Genomic DNA, 21,946 nt, shown 5'->3' with positions numbered 1-21,946 from the left:
ATCAATAAAACTATTTAATGCATTTAATCATCAAAGAAGCCACATATATTGCATTCAAATGTCATTGTTGTAATGTGTTTCCAATAGGCTGAGACATTCATTTTACACGTATAGATTTATTATTAAATTCAGCAACACTAAAATTACAACTATATACCATTTTTATTTACAAATCACAGCTTTTATTATTATTATTATTTTTTTTTTTTTAGATATGATAAGTAGCTTTATGATAAGATATGATGGATCATAGATCAAGGTTTTAGTATGTGTACAGTTACAAAGAGGGAACTGAATTTACTTTAATGCAGTGGTATGAGTGCAAAGGAAGTTCTCAACTGCTGATGACACTTTCTCAAGGTTGCCATTTCTTGTTCGCATGTTGTGGCGAGTGTCATTAACCCAGGGTACATTTCTGTGGGTCACTGGCTGAAGATATATATAGCTGGAACATGTCTTCTTGTAAAACCATGTCAGAGGTTTTAGTAAGAAAACGGCATGAGAGTTCATCATTTAGAGACGTCCAGAGTGGATTTCGTCTTGGATTGAGATGTTTGCGCTCTGTTTTTCCTCGCTGTACCGCACATCCACATAAAGATGTAAAACCCTGTAAACAAACAAACAAACTTGATGTTTCAGTCCACCATTTTTGGTATGCAGAAAAGTTTCCATTCCCCTATTTTTGAGTCTTACGTCAATTAATTCTTCTACTTGTGATTTAACAGGGAACAGAAGAACCTGTACTGTTGTATTTCACTTCCTCCTAGACTGTGTTGTGTCGTCCTTCTGACCCTAACTATACTATAGCAGAAAAATAGAGAGTCAGACAATGACGCATCTTTTTAAATTTGTTTAGTATTTCCTCCTTTTCCCCTGCTGTTTTTCGACACCACGGTAAAGTGATACATTCTGCCTTGCTTTATGTTCCAGACATGGACAACAATATTCTGATATTAACCTGATTAAGACAATACTCTGATTAAGAAACTACCTTAATCCGGTTAAAGCCATATTCGAAGTAAACACAAATCGAATTAGGACGTGGAGTATTCATATTTTAGTCACATTATCAAGTGTATTATAGACATGTACACACCTTACTCACACTAACGTCGCCGCGTTTTGCGACAGGACACACACACACACACCGTTTGACGGCAAACAAGAGAGTATAGCTTCAAGCAAGAAGGCACAAATCAAATTCCTCTCATCTCTCATCCAGTACCTCCGAGTTTGTCACGGTGGCATGAATGAAATCTTGCCGAATGAAAGTACAGAGGAGATCTGTTGCTGGAGAATTTGTATCCACAGTCCTCTATTTGCACTTAAATAATTAACGGCACTTGAAGCTTGTGTAAAATTAAAAATGAAACATAACGTCATAATGACGTGTGCCATTAATCGATCTACGTACATAACATGTAAAACGGGAAAATGAAAGGAATATTCTAAAAGCAATTCATGTAAACACCTTAATCAGAATATTGTCTTATTCAGATTAAGGCCAATAATTAGATTACTAACGTTTACATGGTCAACAATATTCCAATATTAACCCGATTAAGACAAAACCCCAATTAAGATTTTTTTTTCTTCAAAAGCCTTAATAATAATAAAAAACAAAGATATGACATGCGAAGTATGTAATACAGTTTTTAATGTAGTACAACTAGATCTCTTTTATTGAATCCAAAAGGTTTTAATTATATTTTGCTACATATAAAGATATTTTAAAGATTTTGAAGTGTCAAAAGGTCATTCGGTTTAACTGTCCAAAGGCCAATACAGCCATTTCATTTGTGATTAAAATATCTTAAAATGCAATAAACTGATTTATTTTTTTATTCTGGCATGATTTTATAAGATCATATATCAACATAGTGCAAAATGGTATTAAAATTATGTGTAAAAGTCGTTGCTTTGTTATGAGAAAGAACGTCCGGAAAAAATGAATTTCATTGATGTCATTCGGAGTAACCAATATAAAGGGACCATTTTGGATCAAGTCATGCAGTCAAAATCATGTGACAGGATGTGACATTCTTCAGACAACTGCACAAGTAACATTAGGTTAACATTATCACAAGTAACTAACTTTCTCTTAACTATATGAAAAATTCATGCTTTCACTTGCTCATATGCATGTCCTGAAACATCAGGGGCCTGTACCATGATGGTAGTTGAACAAACTCAGGGTTATAGGATTAGTTTCGAGTTGACAAAACCAAACCACTCCAATCCGGCTTTGTTGGTACCATGATGCTGATCATCAACTTTCTCTGTCAACTCAGGCTTTGATCCTGAGTTTGTGGAGCATGTGCACATGAATGCATGATATCAGTGGCAAACAGCCAATCACATGCCTTGCAACAGAGATAAACTGTGATTCACTTCTCGTGAAAGCCAACACGATTCAAAACTCCTTTGCTGAAAATGAGGAATTTAAACGCATTTATACTAATGGAAAATACTTGTCTGTGAAAGAGGACAAATAAAAGAAATGATCTTTATCAGTGCAAGTATTTGCATTACTTATTTATATTATATATATATATATATATATATATATATATATGTATATATTTATATGTATATGTATATTTGTGTGTGTGTGTGTGTGTGTATATATTAATTGAAACTAAATGCTTAATAACAACTGTTATACTAAACATGCATGTGTGTAATGGATTAATAAAAATATACATAATATAATTATACAAATCATATATAAATCATAAAATAATTCTAAGTAATTATCATTAAATCCAGACAATTTCATTGTTAAATATTTGTTTTTACTATATAATGCCCTTTAATTAGGAGGAAGAGAAACTGGGGGACTGACTTTATTGCGTTGGGTGTGTCAGTGTCACTTTGCTCACATCTGATTGGCCCAATTTTGGTTTGAAATCTCTAAACCAGAACATAACCTGCCCCGGAGTAGGTTAGCCGTGGAGCGTAAGTTACTATGGTGATGAACACCGCTAAAAGTCAAGTTACTTTCATGGTACCTAAAACCCAGGATTGGCGCAAACTAATCTGAAACTTACCTGGCTAGCCAGCTAATCCAGCTTCATGGTACAGGCCCCAGGTCATTCGGTACAACTGTTTTTAATTTTAAAAACCTGTACTAAATATAAAATGTTATACCTCTGTACTTTCATTCAGCAACATTTCATTCATGCCACCTCGAAAAACTTGGAGGAACTGGATGAAAGATGAAATGATGTGAGGAATTTGATTTGTGCCTACTTTTTTGAAGCTATCCTCTCTTGTTTGCCGTCAAACGGTTGACCACTGCCGTGTGTGTTTTCTGATGCAAAATGCAGTGAAAACGCCCTCACAATGTTAATAGTGTGATTAAGGTGTGTACATGTCTATAATGCACTTGATAATGTGACTCAAATAGGAATGCTCCACATGACTTTCGAGTATGACTTATCCAGATTAAGGTAATGAGAAATCACTGTTTACATAGCACTTTCTTAATCACAGTTTTGTCTTAATCGGGTTAATATCTGTCACGTTAGCACAGAGACAAGAAGGTAAGATCCAAGTGCAGCTTTGATGGGGTAGTCCAATAATCATAATCCAGAACAGGCAAGGGTCAAACTCCACAAAACAGTCCATAATAAACAAAAGAAACAGAAACAAAAGCCAGAGACAAAAACGGAAGCAGGTGACATGAAATGAAACCACGATAACAAAAACAAAAACAAACCAAGTATAAATAGACAGACAATAATGAGCAAACACAAAACAGCTGGGTGCAATGACAGGATAATGAGTCCGGGAAGTGTGTTATGGGAAATGAAGTTCAAAGGGTGAAAACAAGAGTCCGGGTAGGTGTGCCCTCTAGTGGCCAATAGGGCACTCTCACTAGTGATCATGACAATATCAGACTATTGTTGTCCATTTAAATGTACTGAAAGTTTAATGTGGGTATGATTACTATGATTATGATTTTAATCATATTAGTTTGATCGAAGTATTGCATTTACATGAGGTAAATTTTCCAAAATCCTATTATACTCACATTATGAGGGTGCATGCAAACGGTCACTGTGATTTTGCCAAGTAAAGACATGTTCCTGGATCAACATATTTTGTTGATCCTTGAACAGCATTCCTGTCTAAAACTTAGTCTTAACCCTATTCCTACCCCTAAACCTAATCCTACCTATAACTTATCCCTAAAATCAGAGGGGAAAGATATGTGAATAACACATATGTAGAAGCACCTTACCCTGGTTGCAAGCCTAAACTTAAGACAAATGGTAAACTTGTCCCTCAAATCTGACTGGTTGATTGAAATGTTGTTCCAGGATCAACAAAGATGTTGTCGTACTTGGTGAAATCATATTCACGGCATGTAAACACACTCAATACACCTATTCTATAATGAGCGCATGTTTTTAAATTCTGTATTAAAATTAATTTTGGGGGGAGCATAAAGTCAAAAATATTAGGGCGAAACAATAATAATGATGAAAAAACCTCATTAACAAATGAAACTCTGGGAATGAAAACCTTAAGTAGTTTGGCATAATGTTGAAAGTTGTTGTCTGCCAAATCATGATGTGGTGTGACAATCAAAATCATGTGACGTGACAAACAAAGTCATGTGGTACAACCAAAATGCAGAAAAAATAAAACAGGAAACACTATGTTCACACAGCAAGCCTTTGTGCTCCATTATGATTTATTGTGCAGATCAGATTTGTTGTTGTTTGGCTGTTCACATTATTTTTTAAATGTGGCCAATATCAGATTTGAGTGTGAACAGGGCACGATCCTCAACTGACCCGCATGCGCAAAAGAAAAATAACAAAGGGCCTGTCCATATACCCGCGCTTGCAGTCTTGGCACCTGAGAGCATCCATATGCAACAGGAAGTGCGAGCACAAGACTGTTCAAGGCCTTAAGAACACTAAAGCTCAGTTCCCTTAATGCACACTAAACCCACACTATGATGCATTATGGGATATGGTTAATCTAGAGGCTAAGCGTATCCCATTCATGCATCATGTTCACATGCCCCAAAAATTGGGAGATGACGAGGAAAACATTCCACTTTAAGTTAAATTAATTAGATATTACAAATAATTTGTTAGTAAAACAAATTGTATTTTGTACAACATTTGCAACTGCTTTTTGTTACTTAATTTTAGAAGCACCACAATTACTAAATTGTGTTGTCTGTAACATAGGGACTACTGAACAGACATTTAGAAGTTTATTTTAAAATGCAAAATAAAGCTCTGTAAACACTTGAATGCTTAGGGCAAATAAAGGAAATATGTCATAGACAAGTGGTCAGGCTGCTATTGTGGGTATTTGGACAGTTATATAATTAATTATATGGAAGTAAACTCTGAGGTTACTGAAGTCAGCATTTTAGCGCCGTTCACACAGAAAGGTTAAAAAGGGTAACAACGCAAAACACAGATCAGTGGAGTGAAAAAGTTTCTTTAAAAGGGATAGTTCACCCAAAAATGAAAATTCTGTCATTATTTACTCACCCTCAGGTGAGCAAACGCATTTTTTTGTTATGTTGAACACAAAAGAAGAAACTGAACAGTTTGGGGGCACCATTGACTTCCATAGTATTTTTTTTCCTACTATGGAAGTCAAAGGTGCCCCAAAGCGGCCTGGTTACAAACTTTCTCCAAAATATCTTCCTTTGTGTTCAACAAACCAAAGAAATGTTTACAGGTTTGGAACAACTTGAGGGTGAGTAAATGATGACAGAATTTTCATTTTTGGGTGAACTATCCCTTTAAAGTTGAACTTATTTTAACTTGAGCGCCGTGTCATGCGCGAGATGCTGCAAAAGAACCAAGACACGAACACAACAGTCAACAGTTTACATTGAAAGACAATGGAAAAGCAGCGTAAATGTTGACGTAAAAGTCACATGAATTCCAATGTAACTGTTCAGCAGCCCGAGGTCCATGTGCACTGTTCACTCTTATGGAAAAAACAAAACACCACTTGAACCACTTTTGCCTGCAGTCTGACAGAGAGGACTCTCCAAAAATGTATCATATTTATGAATTTATTAATAAAACTTCTAAAAATGTTATATTAAAAATGTAATTAAGATGGGTACGCTCACATTGCATTCAAGATATGCTCTATCCTCTGCGTTCATCATCGTCTTGCGTCGGGCCTTTTTTAATGACAAACGCGGAAGCGCAGAGGATAGACAAAACAAAACACTAGTCATGAATTAGAAGTCTAAAACATTAATTTTTAAAGAGAAATGTCAGAGGATTTTGATATAAGAGAAGAGGAGCTTGAGTTTGTTGCACAGCTCTATTTGTGTGAACCGCGAGAGATGTCTGAGCTTACAATACTCCTACATCCTGCATCAAACATTGCGTCAGAAGTTACTCTTTTGGCACAAGTCGACTTGGACAAAAGCTAGTTATTATAGTTTATAAAGTTTTAAATATGGATATTTTTCTTACAAAAACCCATCGCTCCACTTCAGAAGGCCTTTATTAACCCCCTGGAGCCGTATGGGTTATATTTATGATGAATGGATGCACTTTTTTGGGCTTCAAAATCTCAAAGAAGATATATACACCTAGGATGGCTTGAGGGTGAGTAAATCATGGGATAATTTTCATAGTTGGGTGAACTATCCTTCGTATATATAGCATTTTCATTTTGCGTGCTTGTTAAATGCAAAAGTAATCTTTCAAGTGTATCTGGGGAGGAGAAAATAGACCTATTGAGTGAAATTGGTTGAAAAAATGTGTATCACATGCACGCAAAAAGTATCATATGTACGCTAAAAAAATGCATATAATATGCACGTAAAAGGTAATTTCTGTGTATAAAGAACATGCAAAAAGAAAACAAACTTTTTTTTTGGGTGCTCAAATACATTCGACCACTTGAGCGTTTACAACATGAAAGCAATTGTGTTTTTGACTACCTCTGGAAGTGGTCAAAAGTGGACAAGCTCAAAACGTTTTACACCCTGTTTACATCATTTAGCGTCATCCACTTGTGATCCGATTGATCAAAATGCATCTTAATACCAGGTGTGAACAGGCCTTAGTGTCATTAAATTCAATCTTATGGAACCAATATGAATATTGTGTGTACTGTACATGTGTTTTAAAGTACAAGATTTATTGTAGACATATGTCATTGACGCACATATTATTCTTTCTTGTACTCTGACTAAACCTACCTTGCATTGTGTTCAAGATGCAGAACAGGTAGAGTATAGGGTAGTTGGTATATCCCATGCTGAAGAAGATCAAACCCCATGTTGTACCCAGCAGACACATGAGGCCCAGCACTGTGCCCGCGTCCTTCCAAACTGGCATCTTGCCTGGCTTGTTACCCACATGTCGTAGCTTAAAGATCTGTCTGGACACTGAGATTAAGATTCCTACGTTGAACAAGAATACGATGGTGAAGTAGGAAACGTTCACGCCATTCATGACTTGAGGTTTTATGAACAGGCATCTGTATGAAAGAAAGGTTTGCAATGTAAGCAAACATGAAGCATGTATATCATACATTTGCTGCATAATTTAACTACATTTGTCTGTATCTAAGTTATAATGTGAATACTTACACTGGGTTTCTGTTGTTAGTATCTGATAAACTCATACTTTGCATGCCATAAAAAGGATGAGTGTTTTGAACTGACAGCAAACCTCCAACAATAACAGCAGGGACTCCTGTCAAGAGGAAAAGATTGCAGGATAAGCAATTTCAAGACTTTATTTTGAATTTATTTATTTTGCATATATATATATATATATATATATATATATATATATATATATATATATATATATATATATATATATATATATATATATATATATATATATATATATATATATATATATACACACACACAGTGGGTACGGAAAGTATTCAGACCCCCTTAAATTTTTCACTCTTTGTTATATTGCAGCCATTTGCTAAAAAGTTCATTTTTTTCCCTCATTAATGTACACACAGCACCCCATATTGACAGAAAAACACAAAATTGTTGACATTTTTGCAGATTTATTAAAAAAAGAAAAACGTCTCAGGTTACAGATGTAACCCTGGTTCCCTGAGTAGGGAACGAGACGCTGCGTGGTAACGCATTGGGAACCTTCTGCGTGATGTCGTCACTGAAGCACTCATGTATCTAGCCAATCGCGAAGCGAGACGTCAGAGACGGGTGACGTCACGGACCAGGAAACTATAAAGCACACTCGGATGCAGAGCACGCCAGCTTCTAAGTAAGTCTGAAGCAAGCACTTGCAAGTGTGCAGGGGTACGGCAAGAGACGCAGCGTCTCGTCTCTACTCAGGGAACCAGGGTTACATCTGTAACCTGAGACGTTCCCTTTCGTGGGAACTGTCGACGCTGCGTGGTAACGCATTGGGAACGCAATCCCAACTGAGCCGTAGCTCAAGCACTTGCCAAGGTTATCTTGACAGGACAGAGGACCCCGGAGTGGAGCCAACATCAAGGTTATAATATTTAATAAATGTGTGCTGGCATGACCATCCAGCTGCATCACATATGTCACTCATGGAGACTCCTGACATCAGAGCTTTTGATGCCGCCATACCCCTGGTAGAATGGGCGCGAACATTCAAGGGAGAGGGCTGTCCGGCCGCTTCGTATGCAAGTGAGATGGCCTCGACCACCCACTTGCTCATTCTCTGTTTTGATGCTGGGCCCCCTTTTCTAGGGGACCCATAACAGACAAACAACTGATCTGACTTACGCCACAGGGCAGCTCTGTGGACATAAGTATCCAAAGCCCTTACTGGGCATAACAGATTCAATTTTTCCTGATCCGCAGATTCAAATGGAGGAGGATAGAAAGACTGAAGCACAATGGGGCCTGGGACATTGGTAGGGACCTTTGGGACATACCCCGGTTTAGGATACAGGAATGCTTTCACCATTCCTGGAGCAAATTCAAGGAAAGAGGGAGCAACAGAAAGTGCTTGTAAATCTCCTATCCGCTTCAGAGAAGTGATAGCTAATAAAATAATCGTTTTCAGAGTGAGGAACCTCTCAGGAACCTCCTCTAATGGTTCAAAGGGAGCCTCAGCTAACCCTTGTAAGACCACAGCCAAGTCCCAGGTTGGCACCCTTGTGCGCACTGGAGGCCTCAACCTCAGTGTGCCACGGAGGAAGCGTGTGACGAGGGGTCACGACCTACCGAGATATTCCCCTCAAGAGGAGCATGATATGCTGAAATTGCTGCAACATAAACCTTTAAGGTTGAGTGAGATAGGCCCTCCGAGAATTTTTTCTGGAGGAATTTTAGCACAAAGCTAACAGAAGAAAGGACAGGGTCCGTATTATTGTGTCTGCACCAGGTAGAAAACAAATTCCATTTGTAGGCATACAACTTCCTCGTGGCGGGAGCTCTGGAGTTAAGAATGGTCTCCACAACCTCGGTTGGGAGACCAGCATTTATGAGTCTGGCCCCCTCAGAGGCCAGGCCCATAGTTTCAGTCGTTCTGGGCGGGGATGTATAATCATGCCGCCCGCTTGAGACAGGAGGTCCTGTCTGAGAGGAAGCTCCATTGGGGAGCCGTTGAGTAACGACACTAGGTCTGAGAACCATATCCTGGTTGGCCAGAATGGGGCTACCAGTATTAGATTGGCCCCTTCTCGGCGTACTTTTTCCAGAACTCCCGGGAGCAGGGCGATCGGGGGAAATGCGTACAGGCGCAGCCTCGGCCACGTCTGTACCATAGCATCCAGACCCAGAGGTGCTGGATGTGTTAGGGAGTACCAGAGCGGACACTGGGTTGACTCTCCCGAGGCGAACAGGTCGACTTCCGCTCGACCGAAATTTTTCCATAGGAGACTCACCACTTCTGGGTGGAGTTTCCACTCCCCGGGCCTTGGCCCCTGCCTCGACAGGGCATCTGCTCCCACATTTTGATGTCCCGGGATGTAAGCTGCCCTCAGCGAGAGCAGCTTCCCTTGGGACCACAGGAGGATCTGACGGGCCAAGTAATATAGTCGGCGAGACCGCAGACCCCCTGATGATTTATATATGCAACCACTGCAGTGTTGTCCGTACGAACCAACGCATGGTAACCTCTCAGGTCTGGGAGAAAGTGTTTCAGAGCTAGGAACACTGCCATCATCTCTAGCCGATTTATGTGCCAAGAGAGCTGATGGTCTTCCCAAAGACCCTGAGCTGAGCGACCACTCATGATCGCTCCCCAGCCCGTGAGGGAGGCGTCCGTCGTAAGCATTACTCGACGAGTAGTGGCCCCCAACACGGGTCCCTGGGACAGGAACCGGGGGTCTTTCCACATGGTCAGAGAACGAAGACATCGTTTTGAGACTTTGATCATGCGAAAGGGATTTCCCCTCGGGGAGAACCCCTGGTCCTGAGCCACCACTGTAGGGGCCTCATGTGCAGAAGGCCAAAAGGTATCACGTTGGACGCAGCTGCCATCAGACCCAGCAGTTTCTGGAACTGTTTTACAGTGAGTGACTGGCCTAACTTCACCCCTTTCATAGCCATAAGAATGGCACTCACCCGAGCGGGAGACAAATATGCCCGCATCGTGGTGGAGTCCCACACTACACCCAGATAGTTGGTGGATTGAGCTGGAACTAGCACACTCTTTTTGGCATTGAGCCTCAGCCCAAGCCTCTTCATATGGGACAGAACAGCATCTCGATGCTGAACTGCTAGTTGCTCTGACTGAGCTAGAATCAACCAATCGTCGATATAATTCAGTATGCGAATGCCCTGGATCCTCAGCGGAGCCAGAGCTGCGTCCACGCATTTCGTGAATGTGCGGGGTGATAATGATAGGCCGAACGGAAGAACCCTGTACTGGTAAGCTTCGCCCCGAAAGCAAACCTGAGGAACTTCCTGTGAGAAGGATGGATGGACACATGAAAGTAAGCATCTTTCAGGTCTATTGCCACAAACCAGTCCTCGGACCTGATCTGTGGTATAATCTGTTTGAGTGTCAGCATCTTGAACTTGAGCTTTTGTATTGAGCGATTTAGCACACGTAAATCTATAATAGGTCGTAGACCTCCATCCTTCTTTGGAACAATGAAGTAACGGCTGTAGAACCCTGACTGGTTGCTGGGAGGAGGAACCCTTTCTATAGCTCCTTTTCGCAAAAGTGTCGCAACTTCTTGTTCCATAACCAGAGACTGCTCGGGGGTTACCACTGTGGGAAGAACCCCGTTGAATCTGGGCGGGCGAGACCCGAACTGGATCTTGTAACCCTCTTTTATAGTGAGCAGCACCCATTTTGATATATTCGGAAGAAGTTTCCATTCTACCAGAAAATTTACTAAGGGAACCAGTCTCTCGAGACTGGCCTCTGGTGTTTTTTGAGCACCTGATTCGACGCTCTGAAGCGGCGCACCGGCAGAGAACAATCGAATCAAGTGGCCGGCCCTCCTCGGAGGGTCGGTGGAGACCGCTGCGCCCTGACGCACCCTGGGTGGCAGGGTTGGCATAACGATCCCCTGAGGGCGCCGAAGGGAAGCGGCTTTTAGATGTATTTTTCGCCGGCCCCTTCGGAGGGGGCCGCCCCTCATCGGTTCCTGACCCACAGACATCAGGACCGTCGAAGCCTTCCGGGCCAGGATAACGGCGCGCAGGTCCGTTCTGCCCCTAGAAGGCTTCGAGCGGGCCGACCCGATCCCCAAGCTCTCTGCGGGGGAGCACGGGCGGCCACGCTAATCTTTTGTTGCGCTCTGTGGTGCGCTGAGGAGCTCGTTGACGGCCGAGGCTGATCCCGCTCATCAGCCTCGGGGGGAGGGATTCTTGGTTTGCGGGGGATGAACCTCTGGAACGCCGCAGATTGTTTCTTAGCCTCCTGGAACCTCTCGACGACTGTTGTAACGGCGTCGCCGAAGAGGCCCGCAGGAGACAGCGGCGCGTCCATAAGGGAGGCTTTGTCACGCTCCCTTATGTCCGAGAGGTTCAGCCACAAGTGCCTCTCCGTAGCCACCAATGCTGCCATAGAGCGGCCGATTTCTTTTGCCGTCTCTTTGGTGGCACGGAGAGCCAGGTCAGTTGCCATCCTGATTTCCTGGATGCACTCATACGTGGCCTCCCCGCTATTCTCCACTTCCCCCAGCAGGTCGGCTTGATATGCCTGTAGGAGCGACATGGTATGTAGACATGCCGCTGCCTGACCTGCTGCCGCATAAGCCTTGCCCACCAAGCCTGATGTAGTTTTTAATGGCTTGGTGGGCAACGTCGGGGTTTTCAGCGACGATGCAGACTCGGGGGAGAGATAGCCCGCAAGCGTCTCTTCCACCCGAGGCATCGCCGCATAGCCTTGCTGCTTCAGCCCCACGATATTACTATACATTGAGGTCTGGGGGCTGAAGACACGATATGATGCCGGCTTCTTCCAAGACCTCGAGACCTCGGTGTGGAGGTCCGGAAAGAAGGGCAAACCCCGACGCTGGGGTAGTGACCGAGCGGGCAGAAAGCGCTCATCCAGCTTACTCTTTGGTCTAGTATCTGCCCGCTCTGCTGGCCAGTCAATTTTTAATTTGGCAACAGCCCTGGTCACTACCTCCAGGAGCTCCTCATGTGCTGGGGAAGAGGATGGCGGTTCCTCTTCCCCCACGCTCATCACATCAACCTCCTCAGAGGAAGAGAGATGAAGCGCGGGTGCCTCTCTCTGGGGGAAGAAACCGCAGCGCGTGCTTCCGCCGCCTGAGAAGAGGCACTGGGGCTGGCAGGTAAAGGGCGAGATAAGGCTGGGCCCGTCTCAACCCCCTCTGCCAGCTCCATTTGCGAACCCCACGAATGAAGCCGCCGCTGCGCCTCAGCAACAGCGGGACCCGATCCGCGGGGAACGCCGACCGGAGCACTCTCTTTATCGTGAAAGAGTGCCCGGCGTGATCTTAAAACTCTGAGGGTGAGCTTCTCACAATGAACACAGACAGCCCCCTCGAGAGCTGCCTGTGCATGCTCAACCCCCAGGCAGACAACACACATCTCATGAGTGTCCCCATCTGGAATAAACCGTGTGCATGGGTGAACACACTTTTTAAATTGTCTGCCTTCCGCCATTTCACTCGTGTCTTTATTCACTATATATATATATATATATATGTGTGGTGCACAATAACACTCTTGTCCTCAGACAAAGAGATAATGTTTTCCAAAAATAAGCAGGACAAACAACACCAAATAAGACACACAAGATAACATAGAGCGCTTGCTGAAGACACAGAAGCTGGCGTGCTCTGCATCCGAGTGTGCTTTATAGTTTCCTGGTCCGTGACGTCACCCGTCTCTGACGTCTCGCTTCGCGATTGGCTAGATACATGAGTGCTTCAGTGACGACATCACGCAGAAGGTTCCCAATGCGTTACCACGCAGCGTCGACAGTTCCCACGAAAGGGAACTGAAATATCACATGGTCCTAAGTATTCAGACCCTTTGCTCAGTATTTAGTAGAAGCACCCTTTTGATCTAATACAGCCATGAGTCTTTTTGCGAAAGATGCAACAAGTTTTTCACACCTGGATTTGGGGATCCTCTGCCATTCCTCCTTGCAGATCCTCTCCAGTTCTGTCAGGTTGGATGGTAAATGTTGGTGGACAGCCATTTTTAGGTTTCTCAAAAGATGTTCAATTGGGTTTAAGTCAGGGCTCTGGCTGGGCCATTCAAGAACAGTCACGGAGTTGTTGTGAAGCCACTCCTTAGTTATTTTAGCTGTGTGCTTAGGGTCATTGTCTTGTTGGAAGGTAAACCTTCGGGCCAGTCTGAGGTCCTGAGCACTCTGGAGAAGGTTTCCATCCAGGATATCCCTGTACTTGGCCGCATTCATCTTTCCCTCGATTGCAACCAGTCGTCCTGTCCCTGCAGCTGAAAAACACCCCCACAGCATGATGCTGCCACCACCATGCTTCACTGTTGGGACTGTATTGGACAGATGATGAGCAGTGCCTGCTTTTCTCCACACATACCGCTTAGAATTAAGGCCAAAAAGTTCAATCTTGGTCTCATCAGACCAGAGAATCTTATTTCTCACCATCTTGGCAAACTTTATGCAGGCTTTCATGTGTCTTGTTTTCATGTGAGAGGCTTCCGTCGGGCCACTCTGCCATAAAGCCCGACTGGTGGAGGGCGGCAGTGATGATTGACTTTCTACAACTTTCTCCCATCTCCCGACTGCATCTCTGGAGCTCAGCCACAGTGATCTTTGGGTTCTTCTTTACCTCTCTCACCAAAGCTCTTCTCCCCCGAAAGCTCAGTTTGGCCGGACGGCCAGCTCTAGGAAGGGTTCTGGTCATCCCAAACATCTTCCATTTAAGGATTATGGAGGCCACTGTGCTCTTAGGAACTTTAAGTGCAGCAGAAATGTTTTTGTAACCTTGGCCAGATCTGTGCCTTGCCACAATTCTGTCTCTGAGCTCTTCAGGCAGTTCCTTTGACCTCATGATTCTCATTTGCTCTGACATGCACTGTGAGCTGTAAGGTCTTATATAGACAGGTGTGTGGCTTTCCTAATCATGTCCAATCAGTATAATCAAACACAGCTGGACTCAAATGAAGGTGTAGAACCATCTCAAGGATGATCAGAAGAAATGGACAGCACCTGAGTTAAATATATGAGTGTCACAGTAAAGGGTCTGAATACTTAGGACCATGTGATATTTCAGTTTTTCTTTTTTAATAAACCTGCAAAAATGGCAACAATTCAGTGTTTTTCTGTCAATATGGGGTGCTGTTTGTACATTAATGAGGAAAAATGAACTTAAATGATTTTAGCAAATGGCTGCAAAGAATGAAAAATTTAAGGTGGTCTGAATACTTTCCGTACCCACTGTATATACAAACATATATCAAATCTCAATTGCTTGATTGCTTATATTGTCACAAAATGTAAACTATGGCTATGTTCAGACTGTCAGTCCAAATCAGATTTTTATATACATTTGAAATCCAATCAGATTTAGCATGTGTAAACGGCAAAACAAAATGAGTTGTTTTAAAGGTGGCCAATATCAGATTTCCAGTGTGAACAGATCATGGTCCTGAACTGACATGTATGCGCAAATGAACAATAAAAACGAGGTCCTCTAAGGGGGACTCGAACCCGGGTCCACCGGCATGGAGTCAGGCACTCTATCAAGGAGGCTTAAGAACACAGTCTCTAGCATCAGACCTTAAACCAGGTTTTTACCACAAAATTCACTCAATTGCTTCTCAAAACTAGTCCAAAACTAGTCCAATCACATTCTGTGAAATATACATCGGTAAAAATCGTTAAATAGAGCGTTAGTGTGGTCGCTTCAACCCACAGAGTTGCAAAACAACCAGTGACAAAAGTGAAAAAGTAACTCAATTCTGCAGGAAAATCGCAGACTTGGCAACACACACCGCACGCTGTCACACATTAAAGTAAGCAATTAAGTGTTTATTTACAGTGTGATCTGCTGCAGAAGCCAGCGAAATTATGCACAGGAAATATGAAAAATAAAGTCAATGATGTGACAAAAGAGAGCAGAGTTCTGAAACTTTTATGATACGAGCCCTCATGGTTTGCTTGTAGAGCTGTCTCAGTAATAGACACATCACTGCCCTTCAACTACTGTCTTGATAACGTTGGGTATGTAAAATCTTTGAAAAGACGCCCATGAGCGCAGAATCATGACGAATGTCGAGTGACGTAAAAATTGCATGAATTCCGATATGACTGTTCACACTGCGGTCTCACTACAAAACATCTGACCTGTATCGGATTTAGTACCGCATATGGAAGTGCAACAAATCGGAATTTAAAAGATCAGATTCCATGTGGTTTGTACTGTTACAGATACGAGTCACATGTGGGCAAAAAATAAATCCATTGGCCATTCAGGCTTGCTAAATCTGATCGGATTTCAATTGGATGTGCACAAAAATCTCGATTTGGACTGACAGTCTGAACGTAGCCATGTGGACGCCAATAATTTTAGATTCCACTCGGATACACAAATAGTGGGATTTGGACTGACAGTGTGAACGTAGCCATAGAGAATAGATGGATGACTTTCACTTTATAGACAAAAAAAATAAAAAATAAATAATTCAAAATATTTTCACTAGTTATTTTTTTAGATTCTCTAAATGCATTGACATGCATTCTTTGTAAAGCTGCTTTGAAACGATATGTATTAAGTTTAAAATTTCGCTTTTGAGTTTCAAAATTTGCAAATTTCCCTTTAATACTTCCTGTATGTTTATTAAACATTGGCTGCTTTTTTAAATGTTATTCACATTACATTTAGTCTTGATGCTCACCCCATCCGATCAGGGACAGCTTGATAATGTAGTGTCTGATGTAAATGTTGAATACTCTGATGAGAAGAAGGTACAGATGCAAGGCTTCAACAGCCATCCAGGTGAAACAACTCAGCATGCTGTAGTGTATCATCACAGCGATAAACACACACGCTCTGTTCTCTGTCTGTGTGGCAACCCATTCGCTGAGCATGAAGCTGATGTTGAGGAGAAACAGAGCGCCACTCAGAGACACATGGATGCTGTTGGACACTTCTGCCCTTGAGTTCCTGAGAAACATGCACAAAGTCTATATTGAAAACTTTAGGCATAAATGGAAGTAAATGAAGCATCTTTGGAATAATGTGAATCATAGCACACATTATACATGCATTTATATGAAAACAGAAGGAACAGCACCTGTTGAACATGAACCCCAAGACAGAGCAAGCACAAAAGAACGCAGACAGACTGCAGCCAACGTAGCTGATGGACGACAAGATTTTCCATTGTAGTTCGGATATCTTCAAATCAGTCTATTCAAAGTTAGTATGGAAGCAAAATAAGAGGTAGAGTGAAATTTAAACTATCATCTGCTTTCTACTATATTCATTTCATGGGTGGATGTCTCTGTACTCACAAGAAGCACAGCAAAAGGGGTCATATGGTCACAGGAGCACTCCACAACATCATCGTTTGTATTAACAGTGAGACAACCATCACTTTTCCAGGTTTCTATGTGACAGTAAACGAAAATCAAATCAGCATCAAATGACGTGTGTTGTAATATAAGAGCATTTAAGATAATTTTTCACTGAAACAGTTAACCATTACTGTACCATTTGCATAGAATTGACAGGACAGGGTGTAGTTCTTCAGATATAAATACAAAACAAGAACAAATCATTAGCAGGACATTTTGAGGCAATTTGAGAATATTAAAATTTCACGTTACACTTACAGATGAGTGATTTGTGAAACTCTGATTAACTTTGAACTTAATTGTAAGTCGACTGGCCAAATTCACAAAGTCATATCTGGGGACTTCAATCCGTATGATTTTCGAGGTAACAATTTTACTTCCCAGTTTAAGCTGTAAAAAAAGAAAATAGTTTGATTCATAAATTTACGCTCACTGTAAACTTGAGAATCAGTGTTCTTATCGCTATGACACTCAACAGAACAATAAAACTGGGCGTGATTTGAACCTTAAGATGCTGATCAGAATCGTAGGTTACTACACCAATTTTGTTTATGCTTTTATCTTGGAAAGACTTCACTGGGATCCATGTCTCTGCAACTTCATTAGCACCTAATACCTTAAAAAGAAAAAGAAATAATTTAATAGTCATCTAAATTAAATAACTACATTCTTATATAAACACCGATCAGGCATAACATTATGAGCACTGACAGGTGAAGAGAATCACACTGATCATCTCTTCATCACGGCACCTGTTAGTGGGTGGGATAAAATAGGCTGCAAGTGAACATTTTGCCCTGTGTTAGAAGCAGGAAAAAAGTTGCTCAAGAAGTTAATGCTGGTTCTGATAGAAAGGTGTCAGAATACACAGTGCATCAGTTTGTTGCGTATGGAGCTGCAGACCAGTCAGGATGCCCATGCTGACCCCTGTCTACCGCCGAAAGAGCCAACAGTGGACACGTGAACATCAGAACTGGACCACGGAGGAAAGAAGGTGGAAGAAGGTGGCCTGGTCTGATGAATCACATTTTCTTTTAAATCACGTGGATGGCCAGGTACACAGGGAACACATGGCACCAGGATGCACTATAAGAAGAAGGCAAGCCGGCGGAGGCAGTGTGATGCTTTGGTCAATGTTCTGCTGGGAAAGCTTGGGTCCTGCCATCCATGTGGATGTTACTTTGACACGTACCACCTACCTAAGCATTGTTGCAGACCATGTACACCCTTTCATGGAAACGGTATTCCCTGGTGTCTGTGGCCTCTTTCAGCAGGATAATGCTCCTGCCACAAAGCAAAAATGGTTCAGGAATGGTTTGAGGAGCTCAACAACGGGTTTGAGATGTTGATTTCCCAGATCTCAATCCAATCGAGCATCTGTGGGATGAGCTGAACAAACAAGTCCGATCCATGGAGGTTCGCAACTTACAGGACTTAAAGGATCTGCTGCTAACATCTTGGTGTCAGATACCACAGCACACCTTCAGGGGTCTAGAGGAGTCCATGCCTCGACGGGTCAGGGCTGTTTTGGCAGCAAAAGGGGGACCAACGCAATATTAAAAAGGTGGTCATAATGTTATGCCTGATCAGTGTATATTTTCTATATTGTTTAGAACTGTCAATAACCGCAACCAGATGTTATCTAAAATCTGCTGTAAGTCATTTCTTTTTAAGAATACCATTTCCTTTAAGGCAAGTCATTTCACTTGGCGGCCTTTGAAACGGATTACATTCATACTACACACATTCATATTCATGCTCGTTGTGTTTCTTTACAAAGTGACATCAACTGGTCTGGCAGTATAACACTGCACTTGTAGGCGTTTTTCGTGGATCAGTGTGCATGGGGATCATTTTGAAAACAAAAAACTTTTCAGCTTTTAGTACATGTAAATGAACCCTAAAACTCACAATTATAACTACATGCATTAGGCGACGCTTCTGTCTCCGGGCAGCTATTATTTTTGGTAATGCAAGACCAACTTGCTAACTACATTCATGGTTTTTGTGCGAAGTTTATATGCAATTTTTAAAAATCTACATGGACAAAAATGAAGAGGTGCTGAAATGACTTACAGCAGTTTAGCAGCCTTAAAGAAATATATCATCTTGGACCTTTTGCAAAAGTACACTTACACTTGGAGCGGATATTGGTACATAACGGTCTGTCGTGCTTAAATTCATCATAACCACAATCATGGAAAGATCTTCATGAGTGTATTTCTTGGATTGCTCAGTCATATTTATAACACTCTGTATGGCTGCCTTCTCCACTCTGCACAAAGGTGGGATAAACATTAAACCAGGTCTAAAGCAGAGCTTCCAAACTTGCTCTTGGAGAGCCCCAAAACAACGCACCTGATTGTTAATCTCTGATCTGAAATAAGTGTCAGATAAAGGCCCAGATGTACTCAAGCTTAAGTTCTCTCTTTCAATTAGAATTACAACTCAATTTCTTCTATAAAGCGGCTCTCCAGTGTGTTCATGTTTTTACTCACAGACGTCTGACCTCGATGGACTGAACAGAAGAAATGAACCGGAACTGTTTTCCACATCAAAGAAGGCGGAGTCTCAGAGCCACACCCACCTATTATGTAATCACCACGGGCCAATGGTAGTTCTATGCCAGAGCGAACTTTTCTGGAAACTCCAAATGACCTTCGTTTTGGCCTAATTTTGTTTGAAATGACGTCACGCTAGTTTGTTCTTTGATTTCGCTTGAAGTTTATCGGGCCAAGCGCCCTAAATCTATACTGTTGGGGGCCTCCAGGAACAGGGTTTGGAACCTCATAACTAAAGGATTGTACATTTTAAAATCTTTAATAAGCTTTTATTTACCTAATGTAGGTATCCACAATAGCTTCATTGAGGATCACATCTCGGCACATTTTTTTAATATTGAGAATGTTTCTCAGACCTTTTGGGCTATTCATTTGATTCTCTTTTGTCTCCAAGAGGCCTCTTATTTCATCAGGCAAGCAATACACCACAATACATGATGTATTGTTTTCTGTAATAGATGAAAGGAATAATTCATGTCCTGAGTAACTATCAAACTATCATACTCAATGCACATTTCTCATAATGCAGTTACATAACTGGTTAAATGCAATGGAAGAAAATAAGTCTTGCTTACCTATGCTGAATTCAAATGTAGTTTTGTTTTGATTTTGCACACACAGTCCTAATTCTGTTTTTTTGGTGAAGGTTTCGGTGAAATCTCGATAGGAGCATTCAATATAACATGAATTTTTTCCTGAATTACAAGTTAATTGTTCTGCAGTGTCATTAACAGTAATGTCGGGTCCAGATGTCAATGAGATTTCAATCTCAAATCCATTTGTGGTATTTGTTAGTGTTAGACTTCCTTGACATGACAAAGAGAGCAATACACAATTACACAGTGAAATGTAAGTCTTTAAACTTATCAGTTATAATTTCTAATTTTAGGGGCGACTAGTTGTCATCTCAGTGACTATTAAAGGGTTAGTTCACCCAAAAATGAAAATTCTGTCATTTATTACTCACCCTCATGTCGTCCCAAAACTCGTAGGATATTTTTGATTAAATCCAAGGGTTTCTGATCCACACATAGGTCGACGGTTTTAACAATATCTTTAGTACCTTTCTGGATCTTTAAAGGTGCAATGTTGTTGCTGCCTATGTGTGGATCAGATACACTTGGATTTTATCAAAAATATCTTAATTTGTGTTCTGAAGACAAACGAAGGTCTTACGGGTTTGGAACGACATGAGGGTGAGTAATTAATGACATAAATTTCATTTTTGGGTGAACTAACCCTTTAAATGTAGTGCTTTCTCTACCAGTGGTATTGTATGTTGATTTCAAATACCTTGTTCAACTATAGCAATTTTATAAATTGTATTCTTGATACTAAAATTACAGTAGATTACTATAATTCACAGGTTTGGTGTCCATACGAGTTCATAATGTTTTTGAAAGAAGTCTCTTCTGCTCACAAAGACTGCATTTATTGGATCAAAAATACAGTAAAAACTGTAATATTGTGTAATATACTGAATCCAAGAATTGTGCTGTCAGGACAAGAGTATCACTCATAAATGTCAGGAAAGGATGGGTTGTCACTTGTTTTATAGGTAGTAATTTTATACAATACATTTATATTTATTTCTAATGGACTAAAAAAATGACATTTTTGAGTTTAGATTTTTGCTGTTATATTTTATTTTACTGTTTAAATTTTGTTGAAAATCCTATAATCTCCCCTAAGTCTCCCCTATCCAATAAATGTCAACCTGTTTGCTTCATGAGTATTTTATGGAAATATTATGCAAATAGTTTCCTTATCAGAATTTCCTTATTGGGATCTAAAAACCATCCAACACAAACTTTAAATACAAGAAATTTTAAGAAAGTAAGTATTGCTTATCTCAGGAATAGGAACTTTTTTGTGTTTTAGCAATAATTTGTAGTTAAACTGGCAATGGGAATCCATTTAATATAAATTAATATTATTATTACAACAATGCAAGTGTTTTTCGTAGTTACCGCAATCTCCACATTCTCCACCATCCAGGCCATAGATCATGATCAGAAGTAGAAGGAGTGTCATATCTTCTGCTCTATTAGGTTTTTTGGAGGTCAGAATATAGACATGGAAATTACAATATCACACATTAGCAACTTAATTAATAACATTAATCTTTTTACATCTATTTACATCTCTTTAAATGGCTTAAATAAAAATGCTCTACAACATGAACCTAAAAGCATTTTATTCACTTACCGTTCAGTTTTCTAAGCTGGTGGAAGTGGTGACAGCTCTGTACGGCAAGTTCAGAATTCCCAGAATGAGAGTTGATCATCAGCTAGACTCAAATTTTGTGGCTTCAGACGCATCCAATGAGCTCTACTGACAGCAGAGCACAATGACAAGCCTTGTCATAACTTTATGATGTTTGTGGATTTTCCTGAACAGACTGTCTATGAG

At 41.1% G+C, this 21,946-nt stretch overlaps 1 protein-coding gene across 1 annotated transcript; it reads right to left on the bottom strand.

Moving 5' to 3' along the window:
- Nucleotides 1–96: 96 nt before the first annotated feature.
- LOC137030924 (adhesion G-protein coupled receptor G5-like) lies at nt 97–21,796 on the bottom strand. Its single transcript, XM_067401449.1, has 14 exons — nt 21,743–21,796; nt 21,505–21,578; nt 20,110–20,340; nt 19,812–19,983; nt 19,110–19,248; nt 17,479–17,589; nt 17,232–17,363; nt 17,110–17,143; nt 16,911–17,005; nt 16,691–16,806; nt 16,292–16,560; nt 7,601–7,706; nt 7,208–7,488; nt 97–607 (listed from the first exon to the last, which is right to left on the bottom strand). Exons 2-14 carry the CDS (start codon nt 21,566–21,568, stop codon nt 510–512), a joined length of 1,848 nt encoding a protein of 615 aa, XP_067257550.1. The 5' UTR covers nt 21,569–21,578; nt 21,743–21,796; the 3' UTR covers nt 97–509.
- Nucleotides 21,797–21,946: the final 150 nt, after the last annotated feature.

Source organism: Chanodichthys erythropterus, chromosome 11 (genome assembly GCF_024489055.1).
Source record: "Chanodichthys erythropterus isolate Z2021 chromosome 11, ASM2448905v1, whole genome shotgun sequence".
In the NCBI taxonomy this organism is placed as follows: domain Eukaryota; kingdom Metazoa; phylum Chordata; class Actinopteri; order Cypriniformes; family Xenocyprididae; genus Chanodichthys; species Chanodichthys erythropterus.
The sequence above is the reverse complement of the archived record's forward strand: the minus strand, read 5'-3'. Positions and strand labels throughout refer to the sequence as shown.

What these genes read in the sequence shown, in the direction of transcription:
- LOC137030924 (XM_067401449.1), bottom strand. Translation starts at nt 21,568, where the DNA reads ATGACACTCCTTCTACTTCTGATCATGATCTATGGCCTGGATGGTGGA. An exon ending in CTGTCAATTCTATGCAAATG is followed by an intron (nt 17,006 to 17,109) that starts GTACAGTAATGG and finishes ACTGTCACATAG; the next exon opens with AAACCTGGAAAAGTGATGGT. An exon ending in CCCCTTTTGCTGTGCTTCTT is followed by an intron (nt 16,807 to 16,910) that starts GTGAGTACAGAG and finishes AACTTTGAATAG; the next exon opens with ACTGATTTGAAGATATCCGA.